Consider the following 26,515-nt stretch of genomic DNA (forward strand, 5'->3'; position numbering starts at 1 on the left):
TATATTGAGTGTTAGCCGGGATCAGATGAACGCAGTTACCAAGTGAATCGGATCCTAATATGGGGAAAGTGATCCTTTTTTGTTCTTTTCGCCTCGCAAGCACACCGCACACTGCAGTGTGGGCGATTCTGGAAATGAACCTGCGATGTCCCGATACTTTCCGATCTTAAAGTTTTGTTTTGGAATCATCATCACCAAAAAATGAATGCGCAGTATATGAATAAATCCAATCCAAATTCGTAAGTTGGAGGTAGCGAAAGAAATGCCTGTGTTTCTCTCTTCTTTCTTGCCCCGTCCGTCAAGCTGTTTTCATCGCTTCAATTTGGGGATTTATTTTGTATTACCGACCGCGTTTATGTACAAACGCTCCCTTTATTGGGCGGTGAAATTGAAGCATACCGATGTATTGTAGACAAATCTGACATATAGGTATAAACGGGCTTGAACGATTCGAAAACCGAACAACTTTTGCCAGAACTGCCTGCGCTAGTTAAAACACATACTTAACATGCATACTGTCGCTTCATTTCTACCTCACAGATTTCGAGTATTTTTGAAAGCTCTCGCTAAAACAAAGCAGCTTATTCTTAACTGTTTTTTTTTTTTTGTCTAATGAAACCACAGTAGCCTATGTAAGCGAATAAATAGGCGCCAAGCTACGTGGCTGTGTTGATTGCTAGTTTCTTCGGTTCATTTACTTAACCATATAAAGCAGATTGGTCTTTTTTCTATAATATAAAATGTGTATTAAATAAGAGCGTCAGAAAAAAAATGGCCGCGTATCTGCTGCTTTCGTAGCAAATGTCGGCGACCCGCCGCGGTGGCTCAGTGGCCAAGGCGTTGTGCTGCTGAGCACGAGGACGCGGGTTCCATTCCCGTCCGTGGCGCACGATTTTCTGATAGAGGCGAAAAGCAAGAACGCCCCTGTGTACGATATTTCAGCGAACGTTAAAGATCCCCAGGTGTTCTACATTAATCCGGAGCCCTCCACTAGTGGGCCTCATCACCTGCGTTGCGTCGGCGCGGTAAACAATACACTCACTCACTCACTCACTCACTCACTCACTCACTCACTCACTCACTCACTCACTCACTCACTCACTCACTCACTCACTCACTCACTCACTCACTCACTCAAAAAGAAAGACCAAAATTTCTGCGTTTAAGTAGCCCGAGAAAGACTATCGTCTTTAAAAACTGGCTGCAGTATGCGACCATGCACCAGAATGCAAATGCTGAACCGAAACATTTCCTATTGTCATGTTTCAGATGGCCCTGTACAGCCTTTTCTTGTGTCTTCGGGTTTGTTTGTTAACCTTACTTCTCACAATGCCAGCACCAGGAAAGAAAAGCAGCCAGTGTATTTCTCCGAGAGCCAAAGTTGTCGACCTGACACAGAAGTATGCAGAAGAGGCCAACGATACTTTCTCGCTTGAAGTGACAGTGGAGAACAACTTGGAGGAATACTGGCAATGCAATTTGTTAGTATTACCAACCCAACCACACAAAACTTTTGATACCCTTCCCTCTTCTTTTTGCCTCGTGTACTTGTAGCATTACCGTCGCTTGCTCAGATCCCAATGCCCCTTGCTGTTATCTCTCTATCTGGCGAGGCGCAAACGACTTTATTTGATTTTATGCAGCATGCAGGAACACCATTTGTTAATTTCATTGAAAATATCACAGATTTTTTCGGGATTTGTTTATTCAAATTTGTGTCTTGACTTTTTCGTTCTCAACGTATGTATGTACACTCCTGAATTTGTTCTTACCTGTTTTGGTTGGGTGTTGGGTTACGTTTACGTTGTTCGTTCAGGTGCGTATTCATACCGCTTTCATTTCTGTCAGCTGGAGCATCCGAAAAGGGGAGCATAGCAGGCACAGCCCGAGGGGGATGCAACTGCACTAAATCTCTCTCTCTCTCTCTCTCTCTCTCTCTCTCTCTCTCTCTCTCTCTCTCTCTCTCTCTCTCTCTCTCTCTCTCTCTCTCTCTCTCTCTCTATATATATATATATATATATATATATATATATATATATATATATATATATATATATATATATATATATATATATATATATATATATATATACCTTTCTTTTTCGCGGGTTGAGAACCCCCGAAGAAGAAAGGTTCTCCTTTCGAAACTGTTGGGTATTAAATAATCATCTAAGAAACTGGACAAACGCTATCGTCTCTCTCACTGTGCTATAGAAATATATATATACATATATATATATATATATATATAGAGAGAGAGAGAGAGAGAGAGAGAGAGAAATATATCGCTCGCGCTCGCTTTCCATCTCAGCCCTGATGTTCCCACTACAATCAAACCAGGTTATAGCGCACTGTAATATCCGCCGAGATTAGTTCGATATATCCAATAATTCGATGTAGCCGAACCCGTCTATAACGAATTTTTTGTTTCCCAAGTATTTCTTGAATTTTTTGTTTTTGTTTATTTGTTGCCATGAATTTTTTGTCCCCCCCCCCCTTCCCATGTAACGAAACGAACACATAAAGTATGCTATTATCTTAAACAAAACAATCCTTTTATTGCTTATCTTAAACAAAACAATCCTTTTATTGCATGCCTTAAAGCTACTTTCCGCCTTAACTGCCAACTTGGCAAAAAAGGGGTGATTTTTGTTTTCCCTTTCGTTTTGACGGCACCAACTAGCAGCACCGCGTTATCTACACGAGACATCGTTTGCACCAGTTCAAGTAGGTGTCCTTCAATATCAAAGCAATATTGGCGAAAAAAATCGGCTGGCTAAAGCGCTTCATAAAGCTTCGGACGGCTTTACGTTGTGACATCCTCAGTCTCTTCAGTGCTTTCAGCAGCATTAGCTGCCATGACATCGGCGATGGTGTCTGCGCGCGAGGGGCTGATGGCAACATCGTCGTCAACACACAGGAAATCCTTGAAGGAAACTCCTTCCGGCACAGCATCTGGAACGTTGGCGAGCTTTTCGAGCAGTTCGCCAATGATGCCGTCTTGGTCCGGACTAGCTGGCTGGAAGGGCTCCGTCGTAAATCCTGTGTGTCGGAAACAGTTACGGAAGGTGTCGGGCGTCCCGTCGGTCTATGCGAGGCTCAACATCTCAATCATAGACAATGAGCACCTCAATCCCCACTCCGATCGAGACATGCATTTCGGTGGCAATTGTAGGCGCGTCGAGTTCGATATATTCGATGTGAACTTCGTTATAAGGAATATGCTTTGCATGCATTTTCGTAACAGATTTGCTTTTGTTCGATATATAGCGTAATTCGCTCTATCCGGGTTCGTTATAATCGGGTTTGACTGTATATCTGTATGCAGGGCACTTCGCGAAAACATTTGAGCCATCTTGATCATGTATAGTTTCCCCCTGCCCTCGATCACATGTTCTCCTTGGGAGGAAGTTTCGCTGCGCTACTGCTTCGCGCATTTCATTTTCTGTAGTCGAGACCTCGGAAGTTGAGCGAACAGTTTTCTCTTTCCCCTTGTCCTTAAATCAGGCTCCAGCTAGACCGGATATCTGAGGCTACCCACGGTGGCACGCACCTCGACTCGACACGCCCCTACACTTCGCCAAGAAATGATGGGGCGTGGCCGAGATCCCTTTGGAGCGGCGACGGCAGTCTGTTCCTTCTGCAGACGGGACAATGGAGGGTGAGTGTAAACATTGTACGCGCACTGTGCAGCGACAAAGGGCGGTTACAAATGTGTCTAATTCTTATTGGGACGGAGTTACCTGGCGCCATCCTACACTGTGTTATTTGAGCGCAAGCACAAAGAAGACAGCCATTGATAACGCGCTCTGCGGATGTCTTCGGCCATGCGTTTTTGTGTTTGTGTATCCGCGTACGTGCTTTTTTTGTTTGTGTGTGCACGCGTGCGTGCATGCGTTTGTGCGTGCGCACGCACTGCTACACAAGAAGAATACAGATATGCAACGACGTCTCCATTCTTTACTCCACTAGAGGTACTAGTGTGGCGATGCCATGCTATGCAAGCCACGCAAGAATAAAATCACCCCAACATAGATAACCACTACGCTACCGGCCGGGCTGTTTCCCCACCACTTTCTCGGGTATTTATGTTATGGTATTTTTTGTTTCCTGCACTTGGGGGTGGTAGCCAGCGCCACTCTGACTCCTCAGGGTGAAGGGGACCTTCTTTTTAACCCCCGGGCCGTGACTCGAGTGTCTACGACATGTCGAGAGTGGTCGACCAGCGTTAAACCCTCTTAAGCTACCTTTGGCACCAAGACTGCCACAACAGAGGCCCTCGCTAGGCATGTAGCGAATCAGAAAATGGGAAATTAGGGGCTCGGTGAAATAAGACAGAAAATAAGGGTTGGCAGTCAAGAAAACTTCGGAAAGCAAAGGGGAGGCTCATCGGGACTAAATAAAACAATACTTATTTAATATTCGTTCATAACTACTCACTGTCTTCGCCAGGATCTTCTTGAAAGCAGGGGAAGTGATTTTGGTACGGTTCTTATATCGTTTCGAGTTGATCAGTTCTGCTGCAAAAAAAAAAAAGAAAAAGGTTCATAAAGACTGTAGCAATCTAAAAAAATAATTGGTAATACAAAAAGAGTGTTTTTTTTATTCCGTTAACCCCAGGATGATTCACGGCATCGGAATTCATAAATTGGCAGATCTCACGTATGTGGGTGGGAATCGACGCAAACCAATATTTTCAATAATATTTACGACGGCATTAATGTCTGTATTCTGAACTGCACAACGGAGTGTAAGTATCCCCATCTGAAAGGGATAGCACGGGCGTCGTGGCATAAGAGGTTTGAGACAAAAGTGCGGGTGACATTTCTGTTTCGCTTATCGCTTTGTGGCCTCGTGGTCACGACGGTCGTCGTCATCCATTGCCGCCAGGCGTCTCTGCCCTGACTGGCCCCATCGAGCTGGCATACCCAGCACACATTCGCGGTGCGCACCACGTTTCGCTACATTGCAAAGACGTTCCTATTCTTCTTGGCGCTTCTTCCACCCTACATGTCCTGGACGCTGCAGGTACGCTTTCTAACCATTTTCTGGCGCGTGTTGACGTGCTGCTTCTGCGTCCGTGGTCAACACGCTCTTCGGATGCCAGCAACAAGCGCCGTCACCCCGGCGGATTATTATTATTATTATTATTATTATTATTATTATTATTATTATTATTATTATTATTATTATTATTATTCGCCGCATGATGGCGCATTCGCCGCATGATTATTCGCCGCATGATGGCGCCCAGTAAGGACAAGTGCCTCCTCTGCTGCCTCGCTTTCTTCGGCAGGCAGGCGTTTTTTCGATGTTCTGCGTGTAAACGCCGTGCGCACGGAAAGTGCATTGTTCTTCCGGACGAGGAACTGCAGCGTTTGATCTGCGGTGAGCAGCCGTTCGTCTGCAATCTGTGTGTGGCCGCGGCGTCACCCGCTAGGCCTAGCGACCCCGGTGACCAAACCAGCGAAGACGGTGAGCCAGCGAACATCCCGGCCAAACGAGTGGCGTCCCCTGTCGGAGCAAGCTTCAACCCTTCGGCGGACCTACGCGCAGAGGTAGCGGCTTTGAAGAATCTCCTGTCCGAAGCCTGCGACAGCCTCTCCTTTCTTGGGGATGTTGTCACCGAGCTGCGCGAGGAGAACCGGCTTCTGCGACGGGACCATGTGGCTGGGCTTGCCCATCAGGCTGCAATCGTCGCGTCCCTGCGTGAGGAGGTTCGCTGCCTGCGAGGGGAGCTCGCCCGTCCGCCGACTTCCCCGCCTGCTTCCCCGAAGCCTGCTAGCCGTTCCACGCTACCGGTGACGTCACCGCACTCCGGTCTCCCCATGAGGTCGTCGTTCGCCGCAGCTGCCGCCGGTGCAGCGGGCGAAGGCGGCCCCCTCCTGTCCTCGACGAACGCTTCGGCATTCTTAGAACGCTCCAGCGGTCAACCAGGTGCGGTGTTGAGTGATTTGAGTTCCCCATCGGACTGCCCTTTGCCTCCGCCTCTACGGTCCGACACTGCGAGTAATGGCCCGCCGGTGAACTTAGTGAAGAAAAGAAGCCCTCCTCGCGTTGGTGCATCGGAAGCTTCTGAGTTGGTTGTGGTGCGCCGACCGCCGAGCTCCAGGGCCATCTTTGTTTCGAAGTTGTCGGCTAACACTACATCTGGGCAACTGTTGGCCCACTTGTCGAATGTGGAAGTCACGCCATTGTCATGCAAACGCCTTAAAACCAAGCATGACTCCTATTCTTCTTTTTGTGTAACTGTTGACGCAGAGTGTTTCAGGCGCCTGTGCGACCCGTCTATGTGGCCAAAGGGCTGCCTCTTCAAGCCGTTCCAAGGCAAGCTCCACCCTGGCATGGTGCACAGCTGTGAAACTTCTGAGAATGATCAGTAAGAACGACACTCTCGACATCTATTATCAAAATGCTCGGGGTCTACGTACTAAGTCCTCCGAATTTCTTAGAAATGTTGTGTGCTCCAAATTTTCTACTATTGTTATTACTGAAACTTGGCTTTGCGATGATATCTCATCTTCCGACTATTTTCCTCTGACCTATGAAATTTTTAGAAGTGACAGAAAGTTAACTGGGCCCAAGCAAAAGGGTGGCGGTGTTCTCATTGCCATCGATCGCTCAGTGCAATGCGTGCGGCGTGCAGACCTCGAGACTGAGGAATCAGTCTGGCTTGAGGTAGGCCTCAAGAGGGGCGAGAAGCTGCTCATCGGTGCATTCTATATAACCCCGGATATTTTACCTACTGAATATAATCTAAAGCTCACATCTATTGAAAATGTTTCCAATTCACACTCCAACCATAAGCTAATTATACTTGGGGACTTCAACACCCCAGGTATTCACTGGAACAGTCTTTCATTTCAGCATAAAAACCATTATGCAGCGCAGAAATGCACCATGTTATTAGATTTTCAATCATTCACCTCCTTGCAGCAGTTCTGCCACATCGAAAACTTTTGTGGTAATGTCCTAGATGTGTGCTTCTCGAACTTGAAAAACGTAGAAGTGTGTGCCTCCGAAATATCTCTTGTACACCCCGACAAGTTTCACCCCCCTCTTATTGTCTCTGTCTCTGTCGCTGCCTAGCATTGCTATGGTGGTGTTGACGATTGTGCAGTCCCGCGATATGCTTTCAAGCGTGGAGATTATGTTGGGCTCTACCACTTTTATTCATCTGCTGAATGGTCTAGTGTTTTTGATGTCAATGATGTTGACGAACAGGTTCGACGTTTTACCGAAATTGTCAGGAGTGGCATGGAAAAGTACATCCCTTGTTATATGCCTGTTCATTCCAAATTTCCCCATTGGTTCTCTAAAGAACTTCGAAGTTCGCTTAAACTTAAGGACAGCGCCCACAAAAAGGCCAAGCGTTCTGGGCTCGACAAGTGGAAAGCGGAGTTTAGTCGGTATCGCTCACTTTGTAAAAGCCTCTACCGGCGTGACCACCAGCTCTATATAGAGTCGTTAGAGGCTTCTGCGTCTCAGAAACCGGCTGACTTCTGGAGGTATGTACGCGGCCGTTCTAAGGAGTCTAAAGAACACATTAGCCTGCTTAATTCCGATGGGGAACAGGTTGAGGATGTCGCCACTAGCTTTGCTCAGTACTTTCATTCTGTCTTTCAACTGCCAGATGGTCACGACGAACGCCTATCGTTTAATAATATGTCTAATTTTAGTACACTTATGTTCGATGAAAAACTTGTCAATGATAGCCTTAAACGGATGAAACCGTCATTTTCCTGTGGTGCAGACGGAATTCCAGCAGCCCTCATGAAGGTTTATGGCAACATTTTTGTGCCTGTCTTAACTTCCATTTATAATAACTGTTTACTTTTCGGCAAATTTCCTCGTGCATGGAAGATTGCTCGAATTTTTCCAATATTTAAGTCTGGTGATAAGTCAGCCGTTACCAACTATCGCCCAATCTCACTCCTTTGTGTCGCCTCAAAACTCTTTGAGTCAGCTCTGCACAACGTTCTTGCTGCCTGCGTCAAGAACGTTCTGATACCAAATCAGCACGGCTTTTTCTCGGGTCGATCGACGGTTACAAATCTTGCAAGCTTCATGACTCAGGCTTCGGCTGCAGTTTGTGAAAACGGCCAGTTGGATGTTATCTATTTTGACCTCAGTAAGGCGTTTGATGTAGTGAACCATAAATTATTAATTAACAAGCTTACTATGTCCGGTGTTGATGCAAGCCTTGTTGCCTTGTTGTCCAACTATCTCCTTGACCGGTCCTTTTACGTAGATGTAAACTTCAAAAGGTCTAGTGTTTACACTGCAACAAGTGGTGTACCTCAGGGTTCTGTGCTGGGTCCACTATTGTTTTCTTTCTTTATCAATGATGTGTCAACAGTGTTAACAAAATCTTCATTTCTTCTCTATGCTGATGATGTAAAACTATTTAGGCACATTAGCAGTTTTCAGGACTGCTGTGCCTTGCAGAGGGATGTGTCGGAATTATCGGTCTGGTGCAGCAAAAACTGTCTAATTTTAAATCCAGCTAAAACAAAGGTTGTCACGTACAGCCGGAAAACCCATCGTCTACTGTTTTCCTACAGTATAGAGGGAGCTCCTTTGCAAAGGGTTGAGGAGATTAGGGACCTCGGAGTTCTTTTCGACAGTACCCTCTCTTTTTCTTCTCATATTAGGCTCATCACACGGCGAGCACTCCGAAGTCTTGGAAATGTGTGTCGGATTACAAAGGAATTCTCTTCTCCAGATCCATTTCTAATGCTATACAATGCAATATGTATCCCCCAGTTAGAATATGCTTCTGTTGCCTGGAACGGCATCTCCAAATCTAGTAGTGAATTAATAGAACGTGTGCAGAAGAAGTTTTTATCCATATTTAAGCACCGTCATCACAATCACAGTCCGGGTCCTGATTCTGACTTACCCATAGTTCCTTCCATTCCTTCGTTGACCTGCAGACGTATGCGTGCAGACCTTACATTTCTTCACAAAGTTGTTCATGGTGACCTTTCTTGCGCGGACCTGCTTAACTGTTTAGAGTTTAGTGTTCCACAGAGGCCCACCAGGTCGCATCGCCCTTTCTTGACCGCTGCGCGCAACTCCAATCATTCTCCAGTGCGCAGAATACAGAATTGCTACAACCGCTTCTCTGAACGCCTTGACATCTTTCAAAGCTCCTTTACAATTTACCGTACTGCGCTGTTGAACACAGTATGTTAAACATCTATGATATCTCCGTCGTTCGTTTTTCTTTTTTTTTTATTGCTGAAATTTGGTTTCTCTGCGGTTCTGTTTAACCAATATAGTTGCCTGTTTTTGAAACTGTTTACTTATCATGCTTGTCTTATCATTTGTCTCTATACTCTTGTCATTGTTTTTGTTGTCTTACTGTCAAACTTTGTTCTCTGCTTGTTGTGTATTCATTACAATAAGCTGAGCCACAAAGGCATCTTCTTTTTTCTTTTTTACCTGTACCCAGGCTCCGCCTGTGCTTTATTTTTGTAATTTTCGCTACTTCAATATGTGTGTGTCTTGTCGCTTGTTTGTTTCTTGCAATATGTTTCTTGTATTTTGTTTTCATATAACTATCCGTGCGCCAGCACTCAGGCCTCTGGCTGTTCCTGGGCACGTAAATAAACATGATTGATTGATTGATTGATTGATTATTATTATTATTATTTCTTATGTTTCTTATTATGTTTCTTGTATTTTGTTTTCATGTAACTACCCGTGCGCCAGCACTCAGGCCTCTGGCTGTTCCTGGGCACGTAAATAAACATGATTCAGTGATTGATTGATTGATTATTATTATTATTATCTTGCGGTTAAACCATTTACAGCGGGCGGGTGAGAGATCTCCCGTGAAGACGAGCGCCATCTGGTGGTTTCGCAGCAGCTCAGCGGTAGGATGCCCGGATGCTTCTCCTGGCTACCTGGGGCAAGGAGGAGGCACCGGGCAGTAAGCGGTGCATTCGATCAGTGAACAGCAGCAGCGCGTCTCTCAAAACCAGGGGACAGAGGTGAGTAAAGCTTGTCCTCGAAAGAATACGTTACCTTCCCCCTTATAGTTCAGCTACCCCAAAGCTTAGGATATACTTAAATTCACGTAAATAGACAAGCAAGGGGAGGAAAATGCAGTCGATAAGCTAACCGAAGCGATATGGCATCAGACGCATTACCAGAAGTTTCGGGGTTTTGGGTTTTGCCCGAACCTTTTAGGTGCGGAGCACCTTAGTAACGCTCAATGTCCGTCCGCGTCTGTGCGCATAGCATTTACAATCGCAAAAAATCACACAGGCACCGGCAGGATTCGAGCCTGTGTCTGCTAGACAAGACAGAGATAGTGTCAGTCGTCTTACCCATTGTGCTACTACCGTGAGTTAGTACCCGAGAGTCAAACGGCTTACTCCCTCGCCTGTAACGGTGCGGAGAACCTTAGGACCTCCCAGTGTCCGTCCGCGTCCATCCACGCGCACACCACCAGAAAGCGAAATCAAGCGAAATTCGGTTTGAGCCGTGAGTTGCAGTTTCATTTAGGGAATAACCAAGGCGGAACTCACGGCTCAAATCGAATGACGGCCGGGGCGCAAATCGGATGTCACTGGGGGCGCAACTTGGATGTCATTTCGAGTCACCGTACTCCGCACCCTCGCCATCATCCACGGAGTGGAGATGCTGTTGCGGAAAAGGAAAAAGCCCCCTTGCCAATGTACAGATCATCATCATTAGATAGTAAAGAGAAGGAGGATTAAAGAGGTGTTCTCAGCAGAGCCATGGCGCGGGTCTAGTTCCTCAATATTTTTGGTGCCGAAACCCGGGAAATCGCCCTTCGGAGCATCATCCGCATGGCTTCGTCCATCGACCGCCTTCGGAAGGCTCGTGGCGTCGTCAGGAGCGGCGTCACGCGAGCGCTCAACCAGCTGAATGACCTGCTGCAGCAGCCGTCTCCCGACGCGGCTACCCTGAGCTCCCACGTCGAGTACATCGTACAGCGAGAGCCGGAGCTCACCGCCCTCAACGAGAAAATCGCCGATGCCACGGATGACGACGGGCTGGAGCAGGAGCTCGAAGGAGCGGCCGAGTATACCCGCAAGATATCCTACGCCGTATCTCAAGCACGCTTCCTCCTACGAAACGCCCAGCAAGTGCCCAGCGCGACCGATCCCAGCGCCAGCGGAGGGACAGCCGCTCCAGCTACTGCTCCCACGGGTGCGTCAGGCGGGCACACGCATGCTTCACGTCATCGGACGGTTATGCTTCCCAAGCTCCAGATCCCAGCGTTTTCGGGAAATCTGCACGACTGGCAAGCGTTTTGGGATCATTTTAATGTGACGATCCACGAAAATGCCGAGCTGCCGAAGATTGAGAAGTTCAAGTACTTATTGACATACTTGATCGGCGACGCCAAACGAGCCATTGAGGGAATCCGGCTTGCTGACGCGAACTACGATCTCGCGGTGAAGACCTTAGTTCAGCGGTTCGGCCGACGAGACTTGCTCATCAATGAGCACATTGATCAACTCATGGCAACGAAGCCGATCAGAAGCTCAATGGACATCGAGAGGCTCCGCGAAATGTACGACAAGGTGCAATTCCGTGTCAGCGCCCTCGAAGCCTTGGGAGTTCCGCGAGAGCAGTACGCCGTAATCCTGAACCGTGTGCTCCTCCGATGCCTGCCGGATGACCTGACTCTAATGTACCGGCAGAGGGTTAAGGAGACGGACAAGGGGCTAACGGACGAATCCGCGACGCGGCAACAAGGAGCTGGCCAGGTGAAAGAGCTAATGGAATTCCTAAGAATTCAAATCGAAATTCGCGAGGAAGGAAGACAAGGACAGCCTCCATCTAACGCAGCTCGTCGATCCGTCCAAAACGCCGATTTGATCTCTCCAGGACAACCGGAGACACCCGTCCCCTCAGCGTCAGCCTTGGCCGCGAAGTCCGAGTCCATAATAATACCGGCGTGTCCCTTGTGTGACAGCCATGGTCACAAGGTGGCGGACTGCCTAGTTGACATGTCGGCGAACGAGAAGAGGACGCGATTGCGCAACGCTCACTGCTGTTTTCGGTGCGGCCGACGCAACCACATGGCGCGTCAGTGCAGAGCTTCCCGCAACCTGACCTGCACCAGACTGGCAGCAGCACGCCCAGATCAACACACCAGGTACAAGCTAGAGAAAGCGCACCTGCCGTCATGACGGCTTCGAGCGGACACTCCGGGGCAACGTCCGTGTTGCTCCAGACGGCCCGAGCCTTGGCAGAGGGTGTACGGCGACGCCTTGTTGTTCGAGTGCTGTTAGACACTGGCAGCCAACGCACCTTCATTCGCCAGGATGCGGCTAGGGCCCTGAAATGCACGGTTCTCGGCACGGAAGACCTATCCTTAGTAACGTTCGGTACTGCGAGGTCACCCAAGGTTCTACGGTGCCGGCGAGTACAGGTGACGCTACGCGGACAAGCTCGTGGAAGGTCGGTCGTGTTGGAAGCTTTAGAGGTTCCGAAGATCTGCTCCCTTACGAGCCCGGAACTCGACACCGCGACCGTAAAAAACCTTATAGAAAAGCGGTACGACATAGCCGACGCCTTCCATCCGAGCACATGGAAGGCAAATGAAATCAGCGTACTGGTTGGTTCCGACGCCTACTGGAAGGTGGCCACGGGCAGGGTGGACAGAATCAACGGAGACCTCACAGCGGTAGAAACAGTTCTAGGCTGGACCGTTCAAGGAAGGCTCGCCTCTCCCGCATGCCCTTTTACCAGTGCCATGTTCCTGTCGTGCACCTCACCCGGACATTTGGACTTTGACGCGTCTGCCATGTGGCGGCTGGATGCCATTGGCATTGATGACCCGAGTCACGAAAAGTCGCTGCAGGATAGCCCGATGGAAACGTTCGAGCGAAAAATCACCCGTATCGAAGGCCGGTACCAAGTACCGCTCATGATCCAGGCTCCTGGTTTACCTCCTGGCAGCGACAATCGTCAGCTCGCGGAGCACCGTCTGCGAACGCAACTGAACCGATTCCGGGAACAACCTGAGTTGCTCGAGCAATATGACAGGGCAATTCGAGCATATTTTGACGAAAACCACGCGGAACAAGTTGCGGAACAGCAGCGTCCAGGCGATAACTTGTATTACATGCCCCACCATGCCGTCATCCGAAAGGACGCAGTGACAACAAAACTCCGAGTAGTGTTCGACGCTTCTTCGCATACAGCCGGCCAGCCATGCCTAAACGACGTCCTTTGCAAGGGCATGAAGCTTGGGGTCGAAGTCGTTCAGCTGCTCATGACTTTTCGTTGTCACCCTGTTGTCATTGTCGCAGACATAAAAAAGGCGTACCTGCAGTTGCTGATTCAACCAGAAGATCGCGACGCGTTGAGATTCCTCTGGGTGGAACGACTGCCCACGCGAGATAATCCGGCGTCCCCTATTGTAACCTGGAGGATGACCCGTGTACCGTTTGGCGCGTCATCCAGCCCATTCCTTCTGGCTGCCACGATTCGCCACCATCTCCAGGCCTGTCGGGAGCAGTACCCGGAAACAGTAGCGCTGCTGGAAAGGGCATTCTACGTGGATGACCTCATAATTGGTGTACCTAGCGTCGAAAAGGCAATTCAAGTGTACGAGGAAGCTCGCAAAATATTCTCCGAGGCCGGAATGGAGATACGAAAATGGGCATCAAACTCAGAGGAGCTCGGACATCAGTTTGTGCGGGACAACGTCGCAATCGAAAATGAAGCGGGAGACGCAATCAGGATGAAGGTGCTGGGAATCCCATGGGAGCGTGCTGGAGACTGCATTTACCTGTCGACGAAGGACGCATCAGAATTTGCGGCAGCCAATCCGTCAACCTAGCGCACCGTGCTGCAGACGTTTGCGAGGATGTATGATCCCTTGGGATACTTTGCACCATTCACCGTAACGGCCAAGCTTGTGTTCCAGGACCTCTGGAAAAAGAGCCTCTCATGGGATGAACGCCTTCCAGATGACGAACAAGCGCGATGGAACAGCTGGTGCGCCCAATTAACAGAGTTGAATGAGGTCCAGGTTCCACGGTTCATGTTCTCGCACTCGTTCGATGTGGAGGGTTCAATCGAGATCCACGCTTTTTGCGATGCAAGCCCGCGAGCTTACGGCGTTTCTCTATACGTCCGAAAGCTGGGTGACAATGGCCTATATGACACCAGATTGTTAATTAGCAAGAGCCGAGTCGCCCCTATCAAGCCCATCTCCCTGCCTCGGCTAGAGCTTCTTGCCTGCGTTATTGGAGCACGACTCGTACGTTATGCCAAAACAACTGCAATTCTGGAAGACTCCCCCGTCAGTTTGTGGACGGACTCTCTTGTCGCGCTGCACTGGATTACTAGCGCCGCCACAAAGCGTGACCAGTTCGTAGAACACCGCGTGGCCGAAATACGACGACTAACTGCTCCTACAGACTGGAACCATTGCAGCGGGAAAGACAACCCGGCAGATTTAGTCACACGAGGTATATCGGCGGCGGCTCTTCTGCACTCAACCCAATGGTGGCACGGACCTTCGCGGCTCCTAGGTCCAAAACAGGAGTTCCCTGAAACGCAGATTGATCATATTGACCCGAAGGAGCTCGCAGTGTCACAGGAAACTTTGGTTTGCCCTTGCGATGTCACAAAGCACGAACAGCTACTGACCGTAGAGAATTACAGCACCCTCAGGCGCCTTTTGCGGGTCACGGCCTGGATTCTACGTTTTCTGCAAAATGCCCAGAGGCGAGGGCCATCAGTAAGCGGTCCCCTCACAGCAACTGAGATAATGAAGGCCGAACGCTACTGGATGCGGCACGTACAGCTGGAGTTATTCAGCACTGAAGTACGCGCACTGTCAGTCGGTCAGACCATTCCTTCTACATCAGCGGTGCTTCGACTTTCACCCTTCATGGATGACGAAGGTCTGCTCCGCGTAGGAGGCCGATTACACAAATTGAATGCCAGCATCGACATCAAGCACCCGATTCTGCTACCTGCGCTGCACAAGTTTACGTACCTCATCGTTTTGGCGGCCCATCACCACACTCTTCACGGTGGAGTCGAAGCCACGCTCACGGAGACACGAGAACGGTTCTGGATTGTGAAGGGACGCCAAACCGTCAAAAGGGTGCTGGCCCAATGTCTGACGTGCAGACGCCGGAGGCTGACTGCCCAAACCGCACCGTTTGCTCCATTGCCAAGCGACAGAATCACGGCAGTACACCCGTTCTCTGTGGTAGGCCTGGATTTCTGTGGACCACTCTACGTGCGTGGAAAAGCTCCTCCGGCAAAGGCCTACATTTTATTATTTTCATGTGCTGTCACTCGTGCCATACATTTGGAGCTGACGTCGGATATGACAGCGGCTACCACGCTACTGGCCTTCCGTCGGTTCGTGTCAAGACGCGGCATACCGAACACTGTTTACTCTGACAACGCTCAGTCGTTTCATAGTTGCGCTCGAGCATTTAAGGCCGCTGCGTCAGCCCTTCAAGAATATGCGACTGGGCTCAACGTGCACTGGAAATTCATCGTTGAGCGAGCCCCTTGGTGGGGTGGCTGGTGGGAGCGTCTCATTCGCTCCACCAAGGACGTCTCATTCGCTCCACCAAGGACGTTCTCAAGCGTTACCTTGGGCGCAGTAGCCTTACTGCCGAAGCTCTGTCCACCACCCTTTGCGAAGTGGAAGCTGTCATTAATAGCCGACCTCTAACCTACGTCGAAGACCACCCCGATGAAGGAGTGCCACTTACGCCTTCCCACTTCCTGACAGGTAGGCGTGCGATCTGCATGCCCCAAGAGTTAGCGGTGACCGAGACGTCGTCAACACCAGCTGACCTACGGCGACGAGCACGCTACCGTCAAAGGCTGACGGCTGAGTTGTGGCGCAGATGGAGGAACGCATACTTGCTGTTACTGCGTTCGGCTCACAGCCGTCCCCAGGCTACTTCACCGCAGCTGAAGGTGGGCGACGTCGTAATAGTGCATGACGACAACGCTCCGCCAATGCAGTGGAAACTGGGACGAGTGACAATGCTGCACCACGGCGTCGACGGCGTCGCTAGAGCGTGCTCGGTGCGGACAGCAACGGGTCACGTGATAAACCGTCCAGTGCAAAAACTTTACCTGTTAGAATCAGCCGCCTAATCATCTTGGGCCCGCGGGAGGATGTAGAAAAGAAGGACGAAGGGGCGTGAGCACGCGCCACGATCATCATCGGGAGTGGTTCGATGACAGCGAATAAAGAAGCACGGATCGCTCCGTCTAGGGCTCTGGGCCGTGACTCGCGGTAGCTTCCGCGACATCTTTGGTGCCGTGAAACCCGGGAGGAACGGCCTGGTGGACCCGAGATGATGGCGCACAGCGACTTCGAGGCACGCGAGGCCCGGGAAACCGTTTGATGTCCTGATCCCGTGGGCCTTGCCCTCGAACGGCGCCCCCCATGGCTGGCTGCTCGACGCACCGCACCGACCACTGGGAACCCGGTAGTGTCCAGCAGCAGCACCGTATACAGAAGACCCTCCCTGTGGACCTTCAGCCTACTGAGCACAGGGAGGGCGTGAGTAAACTGAAAGAGCTGAGGGACACTCTCCGTGCTAAGATAACCGAACTCGTCAGAACAACAGACAACCTTGTAGAATCACCAACTCCGAGAATTAGTATGCTTAAAGTCCTCCTCGAATCGCTTACAGAAGTGCTTGAAAACATAAATAATCTTGACAGACAGATACGAGACCTCCTAGATATCGAGGATTACGAAAATGATTACGAAGAATCTGACAAGTACTTATATATGATTTTCAGTGCGAAGTGGCTGCTTACTGATAAGATATCGAAGATGAGCTTGATGCGGAAAAAGATAATCACGCAGTGCGTCACGAATTTGGAACCCACTCAAGTCGCACCCGTCCAAACATCATGTAGGTCGTTGATTACCTCTACAGCTTCCCGTAATGAAGTATCTGAGTGCGAAGACCCATTACTCACAACGAATACGGCAACGGCAGAAATCATCCCACTGCCAGTAAAAACCTTGAGCGCGTCCACAAATGCTACGCTGGGATCACGGATGGATTCTGTACAGAGTGAAGAACGCTTAACACAACCTCCAGAGTCCCATCCCGATCATCAGAAACCCGTTGTTTCAATGCATCTGATCACGAACACTGATGCCATGAACACCGACATGAACCGGCGCAAGAAGCGAAGAATTCGGGACAAGCCCAGCAAAAGGGCAAGGACTGCCACACTAAAGACAAGACGCAGAGTTTGTGGACATTCGCCTAAGCTACGACCCAATTCCGTCAGGCGGAGTGCAACTAGTTCCTCCAGCTTTACAAGTCGTGTTCAGACACGGGAGGTTCGGTCGAGGAAAGTGCGATCCCGACCAAGACGATGTGAACGACCAGCTGGGCGCGAGACAGCCCGAATTTTCTTCCCTGCAACACAACAGAGTGCTGATGTGCGTTCATCGCCGATCCTAACGAAGGCCGTCATTAGAAAGCACCATCGGATGACAAAGCACCGATGGAAAACTAAGCTGCTGACGAACGGTCACCGAACGGCTAGGCGGATTCAAACCAGGCTGCTGGACTGACCATCGTTTTATTTTTTTTGGCATGTTTTTTCTACTCAAGTCCTTTTTATCCGTAGATGCATCACTGTCGCGGGCGGGAGGATGTTGCGGAAAAGGAAAAAGCCCCCTTGCCAATGTACAGATCATCATCATTAGATAGTAAAGAGAAGGAGGATTAAAGAGGTGTTCTCAGCAGAGCCATGGCGCGGGTCTAGTTCCTCAATAGATGCTGCCATTTTTTTTTTTCAACCAAGTTTGGCTATGCCACAATAAAAAAGAATTGTTTTTCCGTGTCATTTGCGCTGTTACCAATTTATCACTTTTGTCCTTGCAATGCAAACAATCATGCTGGTGATACTGATTAATAAAAATTTGCGTGATTGTATTATTGTGGACGGCCTTACAAACACCAGGCATCGCCGGGAACGACTGCTGATATAATTTAATTTAAAAAGCAAGGTCATTCAAGGTCACTCCGAGGTATTCTGTATTTTTACATTTTTACATCTGTATTTTTACATTATTTTTACCTGCGGCTTCGCATTGTTTACCATTGTGCAAGCGCAGTGGGCGCAATGTTCGCATCATGCTTGCGTTATTTTGCGTCGTCAACAATTAAACAGCACTTCAAAATACACCTTCGCATACGACCTACTACAAGGCCGAACCAAGTGTTTAATGAAAATTTCTCGTTTAACGTAGAAACCGCTATTGCGTACGACGTCCTGTTGCTTCCACCGGATTTTTCCGCCGTTTTCCGCCGTCCTATAAGCATGCGCGGGCAACCGCATTTTCCATCGTTACTGTAAGCGCGGCGCTCGCTCCGTGCTCCCGATTCCCTTTCCATGTAAGTCTACCTACGGCGTACCTGGCTTCCTGTTTTGTTTCGAAAGTACGACCAAGGTTCCACGTGTATCACTCCCACATATAAACTGAGCCCTTTTGTGGATTATCAGCCAGAATCAGATAAACACTGCTACCAAGCAAAGCGGATGAGGACATGCGGTAGGTGAACCTTTTTGTTCTTTACAATTCATATGCATCTGAGCCTTTTTATTTCAAATGGCCGCGAGAAAAATGAATTTGCAGAACATAAACAAGTCTAGCCACAATGAATCAAAAGCGTTCCTTGTTCCATATGCATTGCAAGGTCGCACCATCTGGGCCATTCTTTTTCTACTGCAGCATGTATTTACCTTTGCTTGTAGCCGTATGGCTTCATTGAGGTGGATGTCAAACAGTCCTTCGCGTCACGTGTTTATATAGAAGGCCATGGCTGGGCTGTGAGGTGGAAGCGTGTCGATTTATAGCAATGAATGCTCACACAGATACGCGCAAACTTTAAAGCTTGGCCAAAACTGCCTGCGCTATAGCTTAAGCCCGCATGCAACATGCAGACTGTCGTTTCCTTCTTGCCTTCTTTATTTCGGTTTTTATTGGGAGTTTTTTTCTTAAACGCGAGCAGCTTATCCTTAAGCAACAACGAGAAATTTCGCTTTTTTCCCCTGTATACAATAGCTTGCGCATAAACTAGCAAAAAGACGCGAAAATTATACACTAATTGCTAATTGTTATACACTAATTGCTAATTGTTAATTGCTAATTTCTTTATTTCATTTTTTAAGTCGTGTTAACCATGTAGCGCAGCTCATAGAAAACTGGCTGCAAATTGGTACCGCGCGCAAAGGCTAAACCGAACATTTCTTATTTCTGTGTTTCAGATGGCCTTCTACAACCCTTGCTTGTTGTGTTTTTGGGTTTGTTTGTTAACCGTACTTGTCACGATGCCAGCATCAGGAAAACAAAGTAGCCAGTGTATTTCTCCGAGTGCCAGAGTTGTCGACCTCACACAGAACTTTGCGAGCGATACCATCTACTGGGCGGACAACGACACTTTCTCGCTTGAAGTGTCGGTAGAGAACAGCTCGGAGGAATACTGGTAAGGCCGCATTAGTACTACCAACAGAACCACACAAAACGTTTGATACACTTCCCCCTTATTTTTGCCCCGTATAGCATTACTGCCGATTACTCAGATGACAATTTACCTCGGTGCCCTCTTTCGAGCTGGTAAGGTGCAAACGTCATCTTTCTCCTTTTTTATGCAGCATGCATGAGCTTGCGTTCGGCGAGCACGGAGTTTTTCCTCCCGAAATCTAAGTTATTCTTCATTAGCTCATTTCGGTTTGCCGTAGCAGTTTTTTTTTTTTCGTGATCTGTTTATAAACTTTTGTTCCTTGGCTATTTAGATACCTGTACCTTCACTACGTATGTATGTATGCTCCCACATATGCGCTGGTCGGTTTTAGTCCGGTTCTGCGGCTTTTGTTTCTGCCGCAGCTGCGTTCGGTACTCCGAGCCTCCGAAAATTGGAGCACAGCAGCTCAACACATGCAATCAGTAAAAACACGCATATCTCTCTATCCCTCCCAACTCGTTGCTCTCTCTCTCTCTCTCTCTCTCTCTCTTTCTCTCTCTCTCTCTCTCTCTCTGAAGCCTACGTACCCGTTTTGTTTGGATTCAGGGCACTTGGCTTAACCCTTTCCCGCTGTTCTCAGTCATTTCCTCCTCTATTGTACCCCCCTTCCAGTGCGCAGCCAAACCCCGTTACTTGATTGATTGTAGGGATTCACGCGCCGACGCAACGCAGGCTATGAGGCGCGCTGTAGTGGAGGGCTCCGGATTAATTTTGACCACCTCGGGATCTTTAACACGCGCCAAAATCTCAAACACACAAGCGTTTTTGCTTTTCGCCTCCATCAAAAAAAAAAAAAAAAAAACCTTAGTGAAGACCACTTGCTCTTCTTTGAAGTAACTGTAACTGCTGTTTCACGCATTTCATTTTCTTCATTCGAGACCTGGGATGTTGAATAAATGGTTTTAGCTTTGTACTTGTCTTCAAATCAGGGTCCAACTGGAACGGATATCAGAGGCGACCCACGGTGGGACGCACCTTGACGCGCCAATACACCTCGTCAAGGAAGGATGGGACGTGGCCGACATTCCGGTACAGCGGCTCATGCACGTGCCAATCGTGAAGCTGGACATCAGGGACAGGGCGGCGGAGAACCCCGACTACGCCCTGACGGTTGACGACATCCTGAAGTGGGAGAAGAAACACGGAAAGATTCCCCATGGCAGTCTGTTCCTCATGCAGACGGGGCAATCGAGGGTGAGGGCAGTGCGCACTGTATACGCTCACCATGCAGCGACATGGGGCGGTTGCAGATGTGTCCTAATTATAATTCTGGCTGACTGATTGATTGATTGATTGATTGATTGATTGATTGATTGATTGATTGATTGCGGGGTTTAACGCGCCGACGCAACGCAGGCGATGAGGCGCGCCGTAGTGGAGGGCTCCGGATTAATTTTGACCACCTGGGAATCTTTAACGTGCGCCGAAATCTCGTACACAAGGGCGTTTTTGCTTTTCGCCTCCATCAGAAAAGCGGCTGCCGCGGCCGGGAATCGAACCCGCGACCTCGTGCTCAGCAGCGCAACGCCTTAGCCACTGAGCCACGGCGGCGGGTGGCTGACTGATTGACTTCGCGACGTTCTGCACTACGAGATTTGAGCGAAAACCCGCGAAGCAGGTGGAGCCATGAACAATGCGCTCTGCATCTGTCATTCGTGTGTGTTGCTACACCCGGAGCATGAAGACATCCAGGAACACCCTCCATTTCACAATATGACAGGCACAGCGCGGGCAATGCGATTGTATGGGAGCCAATAACAGGTGAAAATTACTGCTGCACATACACGGACATGCCCCCACGCTCACAGGTATACATACAGTGCGCCGAGCACAAATTTAGGTATAAAATGTACAAGTGCCTGTCATGGTGCTAATAGGTAGTTAAGGCGAAGAAAAGTTTTATGTGTGTTCTTATTTTATTTTATTTTGCGTCGGATGAGCTTAAGATAAATATGAAGGGACTCAAGGAATGTGTAACTGCCAAGTAGCGGAACAGATAGAACGGGCTGTGAAATATTACTGGACGTTGAGGAGCACTACAAACTTGGACAAGTAATGAGGCCGCTTCACGTAAAACAGATGTATTATTCCTGGCTGACGATAAGCAAGACGTACCGTCAACGAATCCCCCTATGGTTACGTACAGGACGAAGAAGATGCCGTCACACGAAGCAGCGTGGACGAACCTTTTCTATGGAGCCGTTGAGAGAAAGTAACATGTAAAGCATGTCTCAAATCTGAGATAATAAAGTCAGACGATGCTGTTGATAGTAAGGAGCGGGCTCTAGAATGACATATAACCAGGGTTCCGAACTTACGGTTAAAACCGAGAGGCACCGATAAGAATACGACGAAGACTTCTGAATATCTGATGAAAACTGACAAAAGTCTGTATTTAACGTCAACAGACCTTGGAGATGACTTTGTGTTCTGCGACGGATCCCTCCTTTAGTGCCACAGTAATGCATGCCACAAAGTTGCACGTAGCGGGTGATATTTACCGCACTGCGCTGCACTGAATGCGCTTCTGCGCCACCATATTTTCATTCGCTTGTGCAAATGAGAGTGCTGTAATTTATTGCTACTATTTCACTTCTCCGACCTACTCCCAGGTTTCTCCCATTGCAATTTACACGAGGAGACCGACGCGCCATCCAGACCTGTTGACAAGAAATTTATGTCTCCGCCTGTGCTATGTGGGTGCTTAATAATTTTCGTGTTTCATGTGCAAGAAATTTCGCCTGCCACTTATCTGCCAGAACGATCGACTTTGGGATTCAGCCATGGCACATTCCTCTTGACCCCACGCACGCAATTGTTCTAGTTTTAGACAAAATAAACCAATTGCACTTATATTACTTCGTAAGTATTGTAACCGTTTGCGTCTAAGCACAGTGAAAGGTTAAAAAGGCCCATACTGCAAAAGCATGTCATTGGTGATACAATGACCGAAATAAACCAGTAAGCAAAAACGCGAAACAAAAACATGTAAAAAACAAAATTTAATTTCTTAATAAAAACCAAAAAAGGCGCGAGCAGTTGGTAATAAAGAACCGGGAACACTGAAGCGACATGTAATGCTGTGGTCGGTTAACTAATGAAAAACGCAAGTAATATTGCAGGAATTCAGGAATGAAAGAAGAAAGCGTAGACGGGATACTAGATGGAGCGATATGAAAAGCCAAGGACGGGTGGGTTCAGATGACGTTAAATAGAAGCGGGTAGATGTCATGGATACGGACCCATTGGCTTACCGAATTCGCCTTGTAAGGGAGAAATATCAAAACCGTGACAGTAATCACATGGGAGGCGCCACCTAGTTCTGAATCAGGCCATTGCTGTCACTATGTGTCCGTGTCGTATGGTGCCAGATGTATACCACACGGCCTCTTGCTTTGGTCGCAGTTCTGGCCCAACCGCACGGCGTACATGGGCATAGACGAGAACGGTACTCGCCACTACCCTTGTATGACGCCAGAGGGCGCCACGTTCCTGACCACCAAGCGCTCCCTGTATGGCGCCGGCGTGGACGGGTCTGCGCTGGACTGCTACCCCGTCAGGACAGTGCACCGCATCATGTTCCAAGCCAGCTTGTACTTGATCCAGCACTTGTCCGACCTGTCTCAGGTGCCACCCACGGGAGCGCTGGCGGCGGTCATGCCGATGAAAATCGCCGGGGCCGGCGCGGCTCCGTTGCGAATTGTCGCTATTATGCCCTGAGGTAAGGTGGCTAGAATGGGGAGGTGTGAGTACCGGCGGCGGAAACGTGACTCCACAGCGCGCGGATGCCACGGGCGGCGCTGTTGACCAAGGCGCGGTAGGGCGCGGTAAGGCGCGCGGCTGGAATGGGCGCACCGCCAGTATCGCGTCGGCTGCATTTCTATCATCAAGGTGAAAACCCTCCATGGTGAAAACGAACCCATTGCGGTATCGTGCGCTTCCTGGAAGAGTAAAAGAACGAATATTTATCACTAAAAAATTTTTGTCAGCCCATTTCATTACACCCGTGAAATGTAGTTTTACGGGCCCAGTTCGCATTGCAGTTTCGAAAGCGTTTGCGCATTACGTGAAGTGTTTCTATTAAAAAAAAAAAAACTTGGGGTTGTATAATATGCACTGACACCACCCGCTACACGGGTGCCATGCATTTCGCCTTCCTCGGAATACAGCCGCCGTCTTCCAGATCGGGCCTACCGTAGAGCCTGCGAACTGTCATTAACTGAAGACGTCTCGACGGATACTGCAGCGTTTTCTGCTACCCGGCCGTACCAAACCGGCAGCCCGCACGCAGTTTTCCCGCTCACATCAGAAATTATAGTTGACATTAAAGCAACACATCTGGTCTCGTCATGAAATCGTTTATTTACAATGGAAAAAAAAAAACACGGTTTATTTGCGGGTGAAGAAGATGCACACTAAAAAAAAGCATTTCCCGGTTAAAAGAAAACAAAAAGTATTCAGAGGGGAATAACTATTTGCAGGTGAAGAAAAAAATATTTACAGTGAAGAAACAACAAGAAGTTAGAAGTAGGAAAAAAACTAGGAAAATAAACTACTAACAGGTGATGAAGAAATAAAAAGTACTTACAGGGTAAGAGGAAACAAAGTATACTTACAGGGGAAACATAAAAAGTATTAACAGCGGAGCTGTTGTACAAGCCGTAATTTCGCCGTTGCAGGAAAAAGATACAAAGAAAACGCCGAGCCCCCGTGAGCGCGTGCCTCGCGGCGACCACTGAGCGCGGTACGCGCGGTGGCTTTAATAATAATCATAAAAAAAAAAAACAGCGCTGTCGTGAAGCGCTACGCCCATGTAAAAATAGATAAAAACTTTATCGCAATGTCAAACTTAAAAGACCCTGTTGGACCTTAACAGTCATTGGCATAAGCCATAACAGTCATTGGCATAAGCCATAATGGATAATTGGACAGATGGATTGGAGTGTGCCCCTCCTTCCCGAGATGACTTGCAGATCCCGCCACCGCTGCATGAGAAGAGCATAGCGGAAGTCTGCAATGCTGAGGATGACTTTGCATCTATTACTCGCGGCGAAGAAGACGACTTCTTCAATGCATATGACGACGAATTACTAGCCCCGCAACTATGCAAATAAACAATGATAATGAAACTTAACTATGGGTCCTGCAATGCCCACCTACTAGAGCTTCGCCATTCAAGTACTGCGCGTAAATGCAAGCTTCCCTTAATTTTTTCACAGGTGAAGAATTAAAAAAAAAAACAAGAATTTGTGAAATTCAGCCTACATCACGCAAGGCTTCACTGCATTCAGTTTCTTCTAATTACTTTGATGGTTCACACCTTAAGTATAACGTGTATCCTCGTAATGCAATAAAACCGTACAACAGTTGCCGTCAGGGCAGCAGAATGCCCTGGTCAGGCAATCTGCGGCACATCACCCGTTGACTAACGAATTTCTGCCGCCGCTTTAGCATGCAAACGTGTTACGCTGAATGAGCGAGTTAGCTTGTTTTCTCCGTTTGCTCCGTCTTCTTTGCTGTCGACTGCATCGCGCCAAGAATGGGAGAACGACGCGAGACGGTCCACAACGCACGACGAAGCTGGCCGCGGCAAGGGCAAGGCGAGCGCGGGCAGGACGGCGCGGCCGGCTGCGGCTACCGCGCCTCGACAGGCAGCGCCTCATTCCCCCTGGTGTCATCTGCGCGCAAAGGAGTCACGCGCGGCCGAAGGAAGGCGCCGCGGTGCTCACACCTTCCCATTCTAGCCACCTTACCTGAGGAGCGACGTGAGGGCGCCACGTGACACATCGTGGGAAAATAAAACCATCACTATCTCGTCCTTGCTTCATGAAGGCATCCACTCATCTAGGCTACCACCATGTCCGCTTACAGCGTCATTGCGCTCGTCAAAACGGCGGCAAGGCTAGATTCCTTGAAAAAACGAATTCCTTTAATTAATTCATCGGTGTTGCGTCGTTCTGTTGCACAATACATGTGATCTTCCGGATACCACTTCATAGCTAACTGGTCATGAAACTTTCCGAAATCTATTATTGACGCATTTGTCACCACGACATCGTGTCAGGCACTTAATTTCCTTTTTCTCTTTCGGTTGGCTTTGCCTTGCTGCTGAATCATTGTTTTTTTTTTTTTTTTTCTTGCCGTTTTCGCCGTTCTTGCTGGTTCTCCTAGTGTACTGTTTCGTAATGCGGAACTGACTTCCCCATGAGCCTTGTTTTGGCACAGAGCCCCTTATAACCCATGCTTCGCGTTGTAAACAAATAAAAAATCCGCCTCGTATCTGCTTGCTCCACAGAAAATGTCGTCGAAAGACCTCCCCTGTGCCTCCCCTGTGCCTCCTGCCTTGTGCCTCCCCTGCCACGTAACTCCTTCTCCGCTCTTCACTAAAACCAAGGAGTGTTGGGGAAGATGAGGGAAGTGTGGATGGGCAGCTGGAGGGTCGGAAAAGTGAATTCAGTCCGTCAGCGCAACAGCCACCCAACCAGAGGATTACTTACTGCATCCCACCAACAGTCATCGGGAGAGGCTCTGCCTGAACTGTATTGAACCTAGTTAAGCTATCCCACTGATGAGCGTAGCGCAGTAATTTTGTCCGAGGTCCTTTGGGATCCACTTTTCTAGGTGTTGGATGCAGTTGTTGACTACGCTCTGAAAGCATTTCAGGTGTAGAAAAAAATGGAAAGAATTGTTGGTTCTCTTTAACAGAGCCGGGCATCGCCAGGTATGTACGTGCCCTGGTATATTGTAAGGAAGCAGGGTCATTCAAAGCCACTCCACGGGAGGTACGCTGCTGTGTTTCTTTTTTTTTTAATTGCGATAGTATGCCCGCTGGCATAAATACTATGCTACAAGTATAGGTTAACTCTCGTTTCGCGGAGAAACACAAGAAGGGAGCGGTGTTGGGGTCCCCATATCCACCGATGTAGGTCAGGTGGTCTGCCAGGGTGGAGGCCGATGCCTCGAAGGTCTCGTGTTCT

The 26,515-nt window shown here is 48.8% G+C and overlaps 1 protein-coding gene across 2 annotated transcripts; it reads left to right on the plus strand.

The window, feature by feature from the left end:
* The first annotated feature begins 18,346 nt into the window (after nucleotides 1-18,346).
* On the plus strand, nucleotides 18,347-25,303 carry LOC144173169 (isatin hydrolase-like). Of its 2 annotated transcripts, XM_077701674.1 has the most exons (5): nucleotides 18,347-18,565; nucleotides 19,282-19,499; nucleotides 19,577-19,630; nucleotides 20,468-20,732; nucleotides 22,944-25,303. In XM_077701674.1, the coding sequence occupies exons 2-5, from the start codon at nucleotides 19,282-19,284 to the stop codon at nucleotides 23,256-23,258; spliced, it is 852 nt and encodes a 283-aa protein (XP_077557800.1). In that variant the 5' UTR covers nucleotides 18,347-18,565; the 3' UTR covers nucleotides 23,259-25,303. The 2 variants fall into 2 exon arrangements, with proteins under 2 accessions (XP_077557800.1, XP_077557801.1); XM_077701675.1 differs by lacking the exon at nucleotides 19,577-19,630 and having other exon boundaries at nucleotides 18,356-18,565.
* Nucleotides 25,304-26,515: the final 1,212 nt, after the last annotated feature.

This window comes from Haemaphysalis longicornis, unplaced genomic scaffold, assembly GCF_048455015.1.
Source record: "Haemaphysalis longicornis isolate Haplotype H1 unplaced genomic scaffold, Haemaphysalis longicornis Haplotype H1 scaffold_3, whole genome shotgun sequence".
Classification (NCBI taxonomy): Eukaryota; Metazoa; Arthropoda; class Arachnida; order Ixodida; family Ixodidae; genus Haemaphysalis; species Haemaphysalis longicornis.

Coding starts and splice junctions, on each gene's coding strand:
- LOC144173169 (XM_077701674.1), top strand. CDS start 19,282: ATGGCCTTCTACAACCCTTGCTTGTTGTGTTTTTGGGTTTGTTTGTTA. Junction 19,500..19,576: donor AACAGCTCGGAGGAATACTG/GTAAGGCCGCAT, acceptor TGCCCCGTATAG/CATTACTGCCGATTACTCAG. Junction 20,733..22,943: donor TGCAGACGGGGCAATCGAGG/GTGAGGGCAGTG, acceptor CTTTGGTCGCAG/TTCTGGCCCAACCGCACGGC.